Here is a 16,986-nt window from a genome sequence, read left to right on the forward strand (position 1 = left end):
TGGATAGAATGAAGACCTAATGGCGTCGATCAATGGCTTTCGGGATGTCATGTAGGACCACACCATTTATACACAAAAGGAATACCATATAAAAGACAACACACACAGCTAAGAAGCACACAGGAAGCACACAGTAAACACACACACACACACACACACACACACACACACACACACACACACAGAGAGAGAGAGAGAGAGAGAGAGAGAGAGAGAGAGAGAGAGAGAGAGAGATAAAATGCGAGCAAAATTCAAATTTGACGCCGAACTATCTGGTGAACAAATGAACACTGACTGGGCTGACACACATAACAAACCACAATCAGTGCTGGTGTAGTAAAAAGTGTTTTACTACGTTATTTGTGGAAAATACTTCTTGTAGTTACGTATGCACAGCTCAGCATGATGCGGAGAATGGAAGTGCTTGCCACACGAAAACGTAAATAAATATGAAAATAGGCGCGAAAACAACGCGAAAACTGAATTACATTCTAGAAGATAGGTTAACTCCCAGCAAAAAACTTTCTCAACCAACATCGTCTGGTTGCAGATGACAAGCTACCTGTAGTAATTAACACAAAAGTGATCCAGAAAATTCATGCACACCAAATGTAAAGGTATTTACAAAGAGAAACGATCTGTTGTTTGAACTAAAAATGCACACAATTTTATAATCATTTAAGAAAAATGTTCACATTGCAGAATAAATAAAAACGAAAACCCACTGATGATGGCACAGCGGTGCCGAAACATGTTTGGGTACTGAGTAAAACGGTGTTTTGCACAACTGGCGGACCTCACATCCAAAAATTTTAACTGCAAACACGGCCAATACAAGGAGCTGCTAATCAGAAAGATGGATGATCGATATTTGTATAACGCACGCTGGCTGTCAGAAGTAGAAGCGACGGATGGGCTTACCTTGCGGGAAGGCGACGGCGGGGTGGACGGCGTCGAGCGCGGGCGGCAGTCCGAAGGGCCCGGCGAGCCCCGGCACGGGCGGGTGGAACTGCGCGCCGGGCGCCGACTTGAGGTAGCCCGCCATGTAGCGCGGCAGCTCCAGGTCGCCGCCGCCTCCGCCGCCGCCGCCGCACGAGCCTCCGCTGCTGCCGCCGGGAACGAAACAAAACACAGTGACAGTTAGCAACGCAGAAGGCGAGGCAGCTCTAACGAGGAAATGGTTCAGTCACAAATGTCGAAACACGTTCCGAATTTTTTTACTCAGAAAGAATGCAAAGAAAGAAATGCAGTGTCGAAATTTTAGCTGATAAGAGGCACTACATGTGCTTTGTTTTTTGTTTAATTCTTGAAGTTAATCGTTTTTGTCGCACGAAGTGACTGAGGCGAATTTGAAGCCCCTAACGGTACAAAAAAAAAATACCACGTACCACTGACGTTTTGAACAAGAGGAAGCACTTATCGACAGCTAAAATGCTGCAAATGCAATTCTTATAAAGTGGCTAGAAGAGGAAAATAAATCAAGGTAGTATTTGATGGTAAATTGTAGACGACTTCCATCAGTTGTGACTTTAATTTATCGTATCGAAATGAAATATTTCTTGTACACACATTACATTACCACAATTTCTGTAGCACACTTCTTGCGAAAGTTTTTGAATAATGTGTATTTTAGTAATAATGACTTCCTAGTTTATTTTCCGTAGTCGGCACAATAAAGCCGGTCGGTGTGGCCGTTCGGTTCTAGGCGCAACAGTGTGGAACCGCGTGACCGCTACGGTCGAAGGTTCGAATCCTGCCTCGGGCATGGATGTGTGTGATGTCCTTAGGTTAGTTAGGTTTAAATAGTTATAAGTTCTAGGGGACTGATGACCTCAGAATTTAAGTCCCATAGTGCTCAGAGCCATTTGAACCTTTTTTTTTGGCACAATAAAACGAAGTCTCATTTCAATGATGAAAACAAACATTTTCATTACGCCAGGAATACGTGACGAAAGGAAAATTAATGCTTTCAGGCACTTCACCGTATTTACTAGTTTTATTTGGACAGAATTGCGGTGGAGTAAGAAATGGTTCAAAAGACTCTGAGCGCTATGGGACTTAACTTCTGAGGTCATCAGTCCCCTAGAACTTAGAACTACTTAAACCTAACTAACTCAACGATATCACACACGTCCATGCCCGAGGCAGGATTCGAACCTGCGACCGTAGCGGTCGCGCGGTTCCAGATTGTAGCGCCTAGAACCACTCGGCCATCCCGGCCGGTCGCAAGAAATGGTCCTGGCCGTTGCTCTTCTTATTGTGCGGCATACCGGGCGTACTTGAAGCAATTCGTAAGACGTGACGATTCGAACTGATAATGCACAAATGACTCAAATTTGAGAATACTTATCTCCTGATAAACTTCAAATGACGCAGAGCTATTGGAAATTATGTTCTCCAACAATTTCCTTAAAAATACTTTCCACAGTCGAAAAAATTATTAATCGACACTCACACTGATTTTTCCACGAGGAACCTGAATTAATTATATCAACAGTTTTTTCTTCATCCTCGTCAAGCACAGTATCGTTATTTCCAGTCATTCAGTCGAACAAAAGCAATGACTTAATTTCTGCAACTGGTTAGAAACCGTTTGCAATCAAATGTCGAAAATTATTCTTTGCTATTTTTCCAGCTTTTTATAGGTCGATTATAAGAATTTTGTCACTAAACAGTCCTTTTTTATTTTTGGTCCTAATACGCCTTGAGATTCCAGAAGATAGAAACCTGTGGAAACAGTAATCCACTCGCACTTATCACTGTCATTCTCATACGTGAATGTGTCATAGCATTAATCGATTTCACAACAGACTGTTTCTTTTGTCTCCTCAGAATGATAAAGTGCGATTCGACATCAGCTACGAATTAATGGCGTATTCTCTACACTTTTACTTGAACTAAACTTCGTTATTTTGCGACTTCTTATACTGTATGACTTCTTCAATCTCCTTAACAAGTTGAAGAAGACGTGAACTCAACAATGTTCATCTCAATTCTGATTGACATTGGTCAGTCTCGTAGATGTTCATCAGAAACAGCGCATTGCCTCTTGTGTGAGCAACTCTACAAGGTTCATATCGCAAGGAAACTCCTCTAAAGAAGGGTTGTTCGCATTATTTACTTAATTTTACTGGTTTATGTTCGTTATTAATGAGAGTAACAGAACGTTGTGGCCGCCCTGTACAGTAAATATTTCTGATAGTTTTTCTTTCACATTTTTGCGAATTTTACTTTGGCGCATATTTATTACTTCGTGTAAGTCTTTTCGAATTTATACAGTTCACGGTCAGATGTTATAATGCAAAAGTGGCTTTGCACACTGATTAACATTAAGTGTTAAACACAATGAACATTTATTCAGTTTTATTTCTATTGTCAACACATACGCTACCGCAAAACCAACTGATATTAAATAAGATGCAAATTTGAGTGGACACTAAATATGGACAATTATTTCAGAGAAACTATCAATGAAACTGAAATTTCCTTTACAAATTACGATCCCGCCAAGTTGTGTTATTCATTTACTAGTGCGCCGTCAACCTAGGATATGCGCCCGTCGCTACAGTCTGGAACCGTACGACCGCTACGGTCGCAGGTTCGAATCCTGCCTCGGGCATGGATGTGTGTGATGTCCTTAGGTTAGTTAGGTTTAAGTAGTTCTAAGTTCTAGGGTACTTATGAACACAGCAGACTACAGGTTGTACTGCTGTATCTGACCACGAACGGCGTACTACTCATATGTACACTCATTTATTAGCCTTGGAATTCTTTTCCGGCGAACATACGTACAAAACATGAACACAGTTCTCAAACTGCAGGAAAGGGCTATAAAAATAATAAGCAAAAATAGTAGTCGAGCTCACTAAAAATCTACTAAAAACACTAGTGATTTTAACTGCACCGTTAAGTACATCTACCAGTCAGTTTTACAAATCAAAAATACCATTAATAATTACTGCACAAGCAACTCTCTCCATGGCCACGGAACAAGACCAAGATTGAACTTACGCTTACCAAGAAAGAATAAATATAAAACTTAAAACAAAATTTTGTACCAAAGAATAAAACTGTACAATAAATCGCCAAAGGCGATTGAAGAGATTACTAAGACAAACTTATTTAAAAAGGCAATGACACCTACCTATTAAACGAATTCTACACAGTGAAAGATTACGGATTACTTAGCTAACAAAGACCAGGTGTTCGGAAAAAAAGAAAAAGCAAGTAACACATTTGAACAATAAGAATAATAAAGCACGTTATTTCACATAACACTTCCCCACTACGTTTTTTCCTTCTTTTTTTCTTTTCTGGAAAATCTTACTCCGAAAGTTATACAATGTGCACTGATCAGCCAGAACATTATGACCATCAACCTACAACCGATACGTTCGCCGGTGTCACAGATAACAGCGGCGATGCGTCATGGCATGGAGGCAGTGAGGGCTTGATAGGTCGCTGGATGGAGTTAGCATGGCATCTACACACACAAGTCACCTAATTATCGTAAATTACGGGAAGGGGGGCGATGAGCTCTGACGCCACGTTCAATCACATCCCAGATGTGTTCGATAGGGGTCAGATCTCCCGTGTAGGGGGGTCATAAAAACAACTGGAACTCGCCCCTGTGTTCCTAGAACCACTCCAAACTCCTGGTCTTTTCACATGCGCATTGACTTGTTGAAAAATGCCACTGCTGTCTTGGAAACGTGATCGTTGTGAAGGATTGTACGTGGTCTGCAGCCAGTGCTCAATATTCCTCGGCCGTCATGGTGTCTTGCATGAGCTTCCACCGGACCCATGGATGTTCACGTGAATGTTCCACAGAGCATAATGGAGGCCGCCATCTTGTCTCTGTCCCGCAGCACAAGTGTCAAGAAGCTGTTCCTCTGGAAGTCAACGGATTCGCGATTTCACATCGGCATGATAAAGAAGGTATCGGGATTCATCAGACCATGTAACGCTCTTCCACTGCGCCAACGTCCCGTGCTGATGGTCACGTGCCCATTTCAGTCGTAGCTACCAATGGCGTGTGTTAACATTGGCACATGTATACGTCGTCGGCTGCGAAGGCCTATATTTGAAGTGTTCGGTGCACTGTGTGTTCAGACACAGTTGCACTCTACTCAGAATTAGAATCTGATGTTAGTTCTGCCACAGTTCGCCGCATGACCTACTTTACCAGTCCATCGAGCCTACAACGTCCGGCATCTGTAATGAGCAGTGCCAGCCCAACCTCACAAGGTCTGGATGCTGTTTCACCCTGGTTTCACCACGTGTTTAGGACACTCACCACAGCACTCTTTGCAATCCAACAAGTTGTACAGTTTCCGAAATGCTCGTGCCGCGCCTCCGGGCCATTATAATCTTCCCTCGGTCAGACTCAGGTAGAGGCGATCCTTCCCATTCTATGCACGGACAACACACTCACTGATACGACATGCAGCGTGCGTGTGTCTGACTAGTAATCATTCCTCTCCAGGTGACGCTGCTACCACCTGGCCGGATTAATATCGTTGGTGCATCAGTGGTCATTATGTTCTGGCTGATCAGTGTGTAACAATAACACCTCATCTCATTCTTGGCTCAACATCTCACTCCTTAATGAAATTTTCACTCTGCAGCGGAGTGTGCGCTGATACGAAACTTCCTGGCAGATTAAAACTGTGGGCCCGACCGAGACTCGAACTCGGGACCTTTGCCTTTCGCGGGCAAGTGCTCTAGGAGACGAGATACTGGCAGAAGTAAAGCTGTGAGTACCGGACGTGAGTCGTGCTTCGGTAGCTCAGTTGGTGGAGCACTTGCCCGCGAAAGGCAAAGGTCCCGAGTTCGAGTCTCGGTCGGGCACACAGTTTTAATCTGCCAGGAAGTTTCATCTCACTCCTTAGTTTTTCGGGCTACTAACAGGGAAATTGCGGTACACTAAATGGAAGCCACGCATCGCCACCATGGTTCTGACGTCATCTGATAGTGTGTGTAGTGCTACGTTATGGAACAATAGGTGCGTGCAGTGACTGGGAGTGAGAAATGAAGCGTACCACTAGCTTTTTACTTTATTCAACAACTTCTTTGTTTAACAGTACTGAACAGTAAGAATAAACCGAATGAAATAGTAATGTTTTAAACAGACTAGTCTTGTATTGGGGAGGGTGGAGGCTCCGAGCGTCTTTCGCCAATCTGATTTAGGTTTTCCACGGCTAACCCAAATTACTTAAGGCAAATGCCGGGACAGTTTGTACTATAAGGCCACGGGCGACTACCTGTCACATCCTTGTCAGACTAGATCAGTAAGTACGTAAATAATTGATGTATAAATATTTTTGATTTGTAGTTCTAAATTTGTAATAGCAAGGCATGTTCAGTATACTTGTAAAAGTGATCTACAGGTGAATACTACTACTTATATTACAATTTTATTGTATCTTTGGTTATAATTGATATTATTCTCCACAATGCAGACTGTGTCAATGTGTAGCTCGAATAAAGCATGTTAAACTTCCAAGGCGCTCTGTTCGGGTTGTATGATGATGATGATGATGATGATGATGATGATGATGATGATGATGATGAGTCCCATACTTCTTTTACAGAGCGTAGGGGAGCGACGCGGGAGAACCGCGCCGCCTTACTAGGCAAGGTCCTAGTGGAGGTGGTTTGCCATTGCCTTCCTCCGACCGTAATGGGGATGAATGATAATGATGAAGACTGCCTCATCTCGAGGCAGGAAAAATTCCTGACCCCGCCGGGAATCGAACCCGGGACCCCGTGCACGGGAAGCGAGAACGCTACCGCGAGACCACGAGGGGTATAGGACCAAGCAATTTCGGGTTGTACCGGACAAAAGATACTATAAAAACTTGTGTTGTTGAATCTAGAGTGCAGATATGTAGAGTAACTGAAAATAAAACAACAGTTCGTTGATACAAAAATAAGAGCGGGTAAAGATTTCTGCTATGATTTTATGAAAATAGACGAAGACTTAAGCTGAGTTCACCTGAATCCCCTAGTTTGTAGCGAGCAATAGTTTCCAGCAAGGAACAAGATTCTTTGACAAACTACATGAGGTAATGGAAACTTTACATTTATTATCATTTACGATCCATTTAAAACATTTTTGCAGCGAAAACGACGTTTTTTATGTATTAAAATTTTATGTCTGCTGCAATCGTCCACAAATTTAAACAAACAAAAATGGAAAGGGTAAAAAAATATTAAAAAATTAACGAATGTGTATTCTTATCTCACAGCTACGACTAGAGACTTCAAAATAAGTTAAACGTAGTCTCATGTTACGATTATCACACATATCATGGTTGAATCACAGTGAGGGAGCGAAATCGTGCGATAAAGCGAAACGTATAATAAAATTGAAATACGTGGGAAAGTACGATTCTTGTGGACTTAACATCTAAACTGCACACAGATTGACCGTGAAATTATGCTGGTGTATGAACGAAATAATGTCGAGTCCACCCGTATTGAAATGGTGCCATTTCATTAGGGCCGCGCAGACGTGACTGATGCTAATTGGGAAGTCTAGCTCTTACATTACGGTGTTTCTATCTTTTCGACAAGCCGAAAGAACACCTGTGGTGGAGTGGGGACGGAAGGAGGTTGTAACGATAGGAACGTTTACCCAGCGGTTCTCGAATGGCTCTGTGACCAAGGAGCGGATTTCAGTCGTCGATGAATTGAACCATTGGTAGAACGTTCCGACCGTTGTTTACAGAGACTGGGTCACAGTGTTGAAAAATAATATCATGTAACTGTGTCGCTTTTCAGTTTAGTGCAGCATTCAATAAAAGTGATTTGGTCTCCAGTAATAATGTGTTAACTTACTATTTGAAGTTCGCTCGTATAATTCTAGTAACGTATCATACAGATGTTTAATGTCCCGGTAGCAAATCATTCAATCCGCCTCTGAATTGCTTCATTATCTTTCCTTAAACCGACCCGTTGGGGAACAGAGGATAAACCACATTTTCCTGAAATTCTACCAATTAACCGAAGTCGAACATCCGCGTCCCGTACTACATTCCTTAAATGCTCCATCCATTTAATATCGCTCTCTAACGTCGCGCCTAGGTCAAGCACCACACTACTAACGCAGGATTCGAACATTACGGCCTTGTTTGTCCTACTTACTGTGTATACATTAACTGTCATTTTTCTACATTTAAATAAACAAAGTACGTGAAGGAACTTGCCCCCCTTCTTGCAGCGGTGTACTGTAGGTCTCTAGAAGAGCGTAGCGTTCCAAAAGATTGTAAAAGGGCACAGGTCATCGCCGTTTCCAAGAAGGGACGTCGAACAGATGTGCAAAACTATAGACCTACATCTCTAACGTCGATCAGTTGTAGAATGTTGGAACACATATTAGGTTCGAGTATAATGACATTTCTTGAGACTAGAAAGCTAATCTGTAGGAATCAGCATGGGTTTCGAGAAGGCAATCGTGTGAAACCTAACTAACGCTATTCGTCCACGAGACTCAGAGGGCCATAGACACGGGTTCCCAGGTAGATGCCGTGTTTCTTGACTTCCTCAAGGCGTTTGATACAGTTCTCCAGAGTCGTTTAACGAATAAAGTAAGAGAATATGGACTATCAGACCAATTGTGTGATTGGATTGAAGAGTTCCTAGATAACAGAACGCAGCATGTCAATCTCAATGGAGAGAACTCTTCCGAAGTAAGTCATTTTAGGTGTGCCGCAGGGGGGTGTCGTAGGACCGTTGCTATTCACAATATATATAAATGACCTTGTGGATAATATCGGAAGTTCACTAAGGCTTTTTGCGGATGATGCTGTAGTGTATTGAGAGGTTGTAACAATGGAAAATTGTACTGAAATGTAGGAGGATCTGCGACGAATTAACGCTTGGTACAGGGAATGGCAATTGAATCTCAATGTAGACAAGTGTAATGCTCTGCGAATACATAGAAAGAAAGATCCTTTATCATTTAGCTACAATATAGCAGTTCAGCAACTGGAAGCAGTTAATTCCATAAATTATATGGGAGTAGGCATTAGGAGTGATTTAAAATGGAATGACCATATAAAATTAATCGTCGGTAAAGCAGATGCCAGACTGAGATTCATTGGAAGAATCCTAAGGAAATGCAGGCCGAAAACAAAGGAAGTAGGTTACAGTACACTTGTTCGCCCACTGCCTGAATACTGCTCACCGGTGTGGGATCCGTTCCAGATAGGGTTGATAGAAGGGATTGAGAAGATCCAAGGGAGGGCAGCGTGCTTCGTTACGGGATCATTTAGTAATCGCGAAAGAGTTACGGAGATGATAAATAAACTCCAGTGGAAGACTCTGCAAAAGAGACGCTCAGTAGCTCGGTATTGGCTTTTGTTGGAGTTTCGAGGACATACCTTCAGCGAGGAGTCAAGCAGTATATTGCTCCCTCCTACGTATATCTCGCGAAGACACCATGAGGATAAAATCAGAAAGATTAGAGCCCACACAGAGGCATACCGACAATCTTTCTTTCCAGGAACAGTACGAGACTGGAATAGAAGGGAGGACTGATAGAGGTACTCAAGGTACCCTCCACCACACACCGTCAGGTGGCTTGCGGAGTATGGATGTAGATGTAGATAAAGCAAGCTGCCATTCATCACATCGCTTTGGAATCCTAAGTTGTCTGTATCCTCCAACAGTCGCTCAACGACATCTTCCCGTACAACAGAGCATCATCAACAAAGAGTCGCAGATTGTTGCTCACCCCGTCCTTTATGAATAAAAAGAATACCTTCGTATCTGCCACGACGTAATATTCATTTCCGGGGTAGATGTGTCTTTGAGAAAGGCGTCTCTGGCGCTCAAGCTTTCACAGTTCATCCTCAAACTTCCGTGTTATACATATAGCAGAAGATCAAAAATAAAATAAAGGGACCGAAAAATCGCCTAAAACTGTACAAACAAGTAACTGCAGTCGGAAGAATCGAAGGACATGAAAGAGAGGCAATAAACAAGAAGACGAGCGTAACTCTTCCACCATGTTACTCACTATGTGCATCAAGTAAAGCAGTGAAGAAAGCTAACAAAACATTTGGCAAGAGAATTAAAGTTCTTGTAGCAATAAAAACATCAAAGTTTGTCAATGGCTTTGTAATTTTGTAAGATTCGGAATGCATAGTGTCTCGAAAACAAGTTACAACATGAACATAGCAGTAAAATACGGATTATGAAATGTTTCCTGAGCATCTTCCGTAGGGTATAGCTACATGTTACGACCTTACCATTGAGACTCAAAATTATTTGATATTTCTACAAGTAGTATCATGCGAGCTCGATAAGGACTGATTTTAAGCGGTCATTCCTTTTCATATAGTTCTTAACATTGCCCCCTAATGCATATACGGTGGGATGTTCTCCAAATGGTCTCCACAAATCTTGTAATTGTTACTATCGAGTTCTATCTCTTCGTTTTTGACATTATATTGCATTCGTTAACATCTGAAGAGAGCTGTCACTCGTGACACCAAGCGCAAATACTGTCCTAGCCTTCCATCGTTAGCTTGCATCATTGAACTACCATACTTCCCTGTAGACAATAGAAAGCTCAGCGTACACTGACAATGCTGATGACGGGTAAAACGCAGCACTAGATCGCGAAAAATATAGCTAGGCAGATGCGGATTTGAATCCCGAACCTTGCCCTTCAGAGTAAAAGTCTTTGGCCCTAGGTTCTACATCATCTCGTTCGTTGATAAGTGATGAAGCAGGAACTTCGAAGATAATTATATGCCAAGGTTTCACATTACTGCTTGTTGTGTGAAAGTAAATGCATGTTCCGTAGTAGGGTGCGCAAATGATCGCTTAGTAATGGTTCAAATGGCTCTGAGCACTATGGGACTCAACTGCTGTGGTCATAAGTCCCCTAGAACTTAGAACTACTTAAACCTAACTAACCTAAGGACATCACACACATCCATGCCCGAGGCAGGATTCGAACCTGCGACCGTAGCGGTCGTGCGGTTCCAGACTGTAGCGCCTTTAACCGCTCTGCCACTCCGGCCGGCCGATTGCTTAGTATGCGGAAACAAAATGAATAAACTCTCTGTGTGAAACTATCGACGAGTTTATGCGTGTAAAGTTTATCCACCATCTATGAAAACTATTGCGTTATAGCTCGATAAGTTCCTCTCGATCGTATCCTTTTTTCCCGAGGAACAGTTACAGAAAACTGATAAGTAGTTATTAAGAGTAAGATTAAGATCATAAAAGGATAACTTTTGCCAGGGGGAATTCGGCATGAATTCGCGGCGCCGTGTGGGTGACAGTTCTGTCAGTGAACTTTATTTTTTTAAATGCTTTTCGTAAGCCCTCCTTTGGAGTAAGTAATAACAAACACTGTTCGAATTTCAAGAGCGCAATATTTACACGCTGCCATGGAATATGTTCAAGTTAACTCGTAATCTAGCATCTCCTGATGGCTACATCGTCGTAAAAGAGATATAACCATAGTTCCACCTCGCTTTTCCCACATGGACCTCTACTGTATGTTCTCTCTGTCTTGTTTCGATAGCTATTGCCAAGCGGTACGTACACCTTTAGCATATAATATACATACCCTGCCACAACCGCAGTGTGGTACAAGTATGTTTCAGCTTGCAGTCTGACGTAAAAGCACACAGCTTGCCTATACGCATCGCATAAAAATGGCTAACGAGTTAAAACTAGTCACGAAGCAAGTACAACAGAGAACGACATTGAGTGGCCCAAAAGAAATAAATATTTCTTTCCTGTAACATGTTTTAGGAGAGGGAGCACACAATAGTGAATCTCGTTGGTGCTACATTTAACGTTGTAGAAACGATGAAGGGTGTTCTGTATCTTGACTTGTTGAGGCCGTTTCGTTTATCTGTCCCAGTACAGACGATTTTAACCCTATGTTATCTTTAAGCAAACTGGTATTTACTTCCATTGCGCAATAATTCTTGAATTACCAAATTCCAAAGTCCCCAATCGCTGAATAGAATACGAAGGATTCATTCTTTGGTTACCTCATTTATCACATGTTATCTGACAAATAGCTTTATTTCTATTTTGGGGATACATACTTTTTTTCCTGCAACAAAGGACATGAGAAGAAACACATACCATGCCACTGAGCACGACATATCATTATCTAGCTTTGTAGCAAATAGTACAAAAACATTAAGTTCTTGGTTTTGATGTGATAAAAAAAAGTCGTCCTCTATTTTTATTGCAGCGAAGTTCTAATAAGCTGTATCGTCTGTCAATACACTTGTCTGAAGCTCCCCAACACTACATATAACAAGACGTTCTGTACAAGACTTTCTGCTGACTACATAATCATTCCCGCACAGCCAGTGACATCCACTCTTTAGAATGAAGCATTTTCCCTCCTGTGTCTGAACTGGAAATTGCTGTAGGCGAAGACTGGTCATAATGAAATAATATATGTAATGCACGTCAATCGATGTTACAGAGTGTACCGAGAATGGTACAGGACCTTCATCGTCATTTTGACAACAGACAATTCAGAACACAGTCTTTTTCGAGTACACATAAATGGACATAAATCTCGAGCTCTGGTCACATTTACTCATTTATATATCAGTTATGCAAGATTATACCATTTTGGATAGAAAAAATTCAAATAAATTTGCCTGGATATATTATTATTTTCAGTATTCATTTGGTGTGTAGTAACGGAAAACAAGCCATATATTGTTTTCAAAGTACATTGTGAAGTCCTCCGGCAGTGGGGTAGCAAAGCTGCAGTCGGCTTTTAAGATTGAAGCACGTGAAGTACAAAACGAGATGATAAAACATAACTATTTTGTTTAAGTGGGTGCTGGTTTTCACTGAAACTTTACTGGCTTCCGTCACTACGGCTTCAGCTGTTGCGATATTTAGCGGAATCTCTGTTTCTTATGTGTCGATCGTCTGTATCATGAGACAGCAACTGAAAACTTCCTGTTCGCTGCGCTACTTAGGAATCTTAGGGTAAACGGAACAAATGGGTTAACCTGTGGTAAATAAGTACTCCAGCTGCCACTGAATTCAACAGAACACGTTTATTTGGAGTGGATTTAGTGACTACAGAGTTACTAACTTAACTGACACTTTAATGAAAGTGTTTCGATAGTGAAAATAGTGTCGCTATCTGTCAAACGTCAAGTTCGGAAATGATTTGAAGGCACTCTTTGCGTAGGAATTATCTTATATTAAAGTTTATCTTTAAGCAAGTATGTTTCCACTTTCTTAGGGTAGGGAAATCATCTGATAACTAGTAAAAATTGTCTTCACGTGTTTACATCGGAGAAATGTTAAAGTCGGAAAGCATTAGTAATCGTCGACGGTAACAAATAACTTCCTTGTAGTTAACAGAGGAGAATAATAAATTAGAATTTCTATGGTTTTCTCAAACCATTCCATGAAAATGCAGGGTTACCTTCCACTTTTCATGCTAAAAATAAAGACATTTAAAATTATAGTTCTTATCCTGCACTACTACCGTTACGATTATTTTTATTATTACTGCTTACACAATCACTGTCCTCGGATATTTCATAGTTTCTTCACTTATTTTCGATTTTTCAAACTATTCTTCATATTCTGTGACGTGTTTGGTGATGTGTGCTCTACGCTCACTTCCCGAGATGAATAAGGATGAAAATTAAATAAATAAATTATCCTGTCAAGAATGTCATTACAGAAGGCTGAATCCAAACCATTGATGAAGGGAAGAGTAAAAGACTGTCTTGACTTGGTATAAAAAACACCCTCGCATTAGCCCAGAAATATTTCAAAAATTACAACAAACGCAAACCTGTTTCGCCGACCCGGTATTTGAGCCCCGTTCCTATTGAAATGTTTGCAAGAGGTGTTACTTGACGATATTCAAGTTCCTGTAGACAGCGAGTAGAGAACATGACCAAATATCGTATCAGACGGTTCTCTTACTCGGTAGATGATTCTGGTGGATACTGTTGGTGAAATATGGAAGAAGGTAAGAAGCATCTGCATTTGAGTGTGATGTCACACTTATTTTAAAACAAATTTCATATATTGTGAGGGAAACCCACACGGAGATTTGGGAAGTGTATGTATGGAAAACTGAACATCGTGAGCTTGGGAGACAAACTTCGAAATATAATGGTCCATGTCAAGAACGAGGCAAGAAAACATTATTTGATTTCTGTCACTTCAATGGCTTGGCTTCACTTCTGTAAAGAACGTTGGGACGCTGAAGACGTCGAAGGTACATGAAAAATTAAAAGCCTTGATACATTACACTAGTAGATCAGTAGCATTCTGTTTGATGAGATGCGAAAACTAGTAACGGATAGCAACTGTAGAAAAGTTGCTGGAACCAATAACGTGAGTACGGTGGTATTTGGATTCGTATCTAGGGATGCAATTCTTATATTAAAGTATTTCTTTACCCGAGCTAAGAACAAAGGAAGGTCTCAAACCATTGGAAAGTATCTACATAGTTCCTATATTCAAGAAAGTTTCTGTAACCAGTATCAATGACTGCATCCATCTGTAATGATCTTGTAGCCGGCGCGTCATTAAACGCTGATCTTCCATTCTTCCTTATAGGAATATAGGGTCGCCTGTTATGCAGACAACTATTTCTGGATACGAATTTCCATAACCTATTCTGCTAACATAGCTACTGGTAGAGCTTCAGGACCAAGATGGTTATTCCCTTCTATCTTTTAATGACTAGAAATATAAGTCACATAAACTGTGGACGTAAGCCTATTACCGTGACATTCTCCAAATGTCCTCTATCAGCAATCGAGATTATCTTTGCTACTAGAAAATAGTAGGTTCCGTGGAACACATCGTGCACTAATAACGTTTTCGTGATTGAGCCACACATTGAGAAAAGAAGGAAATGAGACCGAAGCTTCTGTATTTAATTTGGTTGGACCATATTACCATCTTGAATAGACTAATGACAAGATCATGACTGACTATTGTAATTCTTATATGGGATGGACTGAAAAATATTTACAACAAGACTGATGCCGAATTTCCTTTGTTAATGAACATAACAGAAAGTGTTGGAAATGGCTACCGCTAACGTCAATGCAGCGCTGTGCTCGACCTGTCAATCTGTGAGACACCTGTGGTAGCTCTGAGGGATAGCTGCAACAGCGTACATAATGTTCTGCTTTAGCTCATCCAGTTTGTGAGGATTATCTTACTACGCCTGCCAAGTCAAGTGAACCTCACAGGGAGAGAGATCAGGAGATAAAGTGACCAGGAGATTGCACTGCCTCTGCCGATTGTCCTCTCCTCACGGAACACCTCGTGCATGCACGTTGGAAGGAACATTGCAACGTTCTTCTCAAAGCCACAGTCACTGCAGTATCGTACTTAGCCGCTGATACCAGGCAGCGACTTTCAATTAAAATGTGCTCCCCTGCACGGAAATAACATAATGTACAGAACATCTATACAGAAATCGTAAGCATGGACGCACTACAAGACTGTGTGTACGTCACCAGTATTACATAATGTACATTTAGAACAAAATATACAACTTTTATATCAGGTTTTAACAGTGGAAATGAGCGTAGGACATTGTGGGCCGCGAGTCCCCCATTCGGGGAAGTTCGGCCGCCGAGGGCAAGTACTTATTGCATTCGACGCCACACTTGCGCGTTGGAGATGGGGATGAAATGATAAGGACAACACAATACCCAGTCCCTGAGCGGAGAAAATCTCCTGTCCCAGCCGGGAATCGAACCCGGGCCCCTTGGCGTGGCATTCCGCGGCGCTGACCACTCAGCTAACGGGGGCGGACTGGGTTTTAACAGTGATATGAATAGTTGTAATTAGATTATATCACTTCTCTTTACAGATGTTATAGTTTCAAGCTCTGAGAATGCGTTACAGCGAGCTCTGAATTACAGAAAGTACTAGTTCTTAACATCAAGCCCATGAAATAAGTTACTTTGACTGTACACTTTCACCCATCGACGAATTTGACATTAACATCGAAAAAAGCTTCCGAAAAAACAAGACGAGAAAGAATAGAATTCTTAAGTGTTTGCAAAACAATGGCGGTATCAGTAATTATGTATGGTTCTGAAACTAAGGTTCTTACAAACAAAGACAAATCATTGTTCAAATAAAAACTTCTTAATGTAACACGCTTTTAAAACGTACTAAAAAGTATAAGTTCTCATAGCCCCATACCGATTCCGAACCCCATTCACATACTCCTAATAATCTGTGCTTGTGAATTTTTAATAGGTAGCTATGAAAATACTTGAAGAATTTAAAACGAAAACGTGGAGCGCATGCAATAGATAATAGTCAGAAGGTTGACTATTCACGCATCAATCATGTACGAGTATTTAAAGCACCCCTCGTTTTTCGTTTTAAATTATACAAGTATTTTTATAGCTACTAATAGTTCACAAGCATAAATTTTCAGGGTTATCTATATGAGGTTGGGAATCTGTGTAGGGCTATGAGGAATTATTTTATACTTTTTACTCCGTTTCAGAAAGGTGTTATATTAAAATGTTTATTATTTATATAATTTTTTTCTTAGTCTCGTGCGTGTCAATTTTTAAATCGATTTCAAAAAATTTGACGAGATTATAACAGAGACATGTAGTAAATTTCAGGACTATTTCAGTTTCCTTACCTTAGTCACCTCCGCGCTACAATTATCCCACGAAAAGACGTCGAAGGTAAAAATTTAGAGAGAATCAAGGAACTGTTCTTATCACGAAACATTCTCAAGTAGCAGGGGTATACACACACACACACACACACACACACACACACACACACACACACACACACACACACACACAAAGTACCATCCGCCACACACCAGAAAGTGGGTTAATACTGCGTTTTTGTCCAGGTCTGAGCTATGTTGAAAATTTCAATTCTCTTGTTCCTCGGGGAATTGCTTCAAAATGAACTGAATAATTTGACCGAACAAACAGACCGGAAAACGAA

The 16,986-nt window shown here is 41.2% G+C and overlaps 1 protein-coding gene across 1 annotated transcript in view; it reads right to left on the reverse strand.

Moving 5' to 3' along the window:
• LOC126188639 (homeobox protein OTX1-like) overlaps positions 1-16,986 on the reverse strand; it is a 177,383-nt gene that overhangs the window by 124,628 nt on the left and 35,769 nt on the right. The window contains exon 3 of the mRNA XM_049930240.1: positions 922-1,106. Within this exon, the coding sequence (XP_049786197.1) occupies positions 922-1,106 (185 nt within the window). The remainder of the gene's footprint in view (positions 1-921; positions 1,107-16,986) is intronic.

Source organism: Schistocerca cancellata, chromosome 5 (genome assembly GCF_023864275.1).
Source record: "Schistocerca cancellata isolate TAMUIC-IGC-003103 chromosome 5, iqSchCanc2.1, whole genome shotgun sequence".
NCBI lineage: Eukaryota > Metazoa > Arthropoda > Insecta > Orthoptera > Acrididae > Schistocerca > Schistocerca cancellata.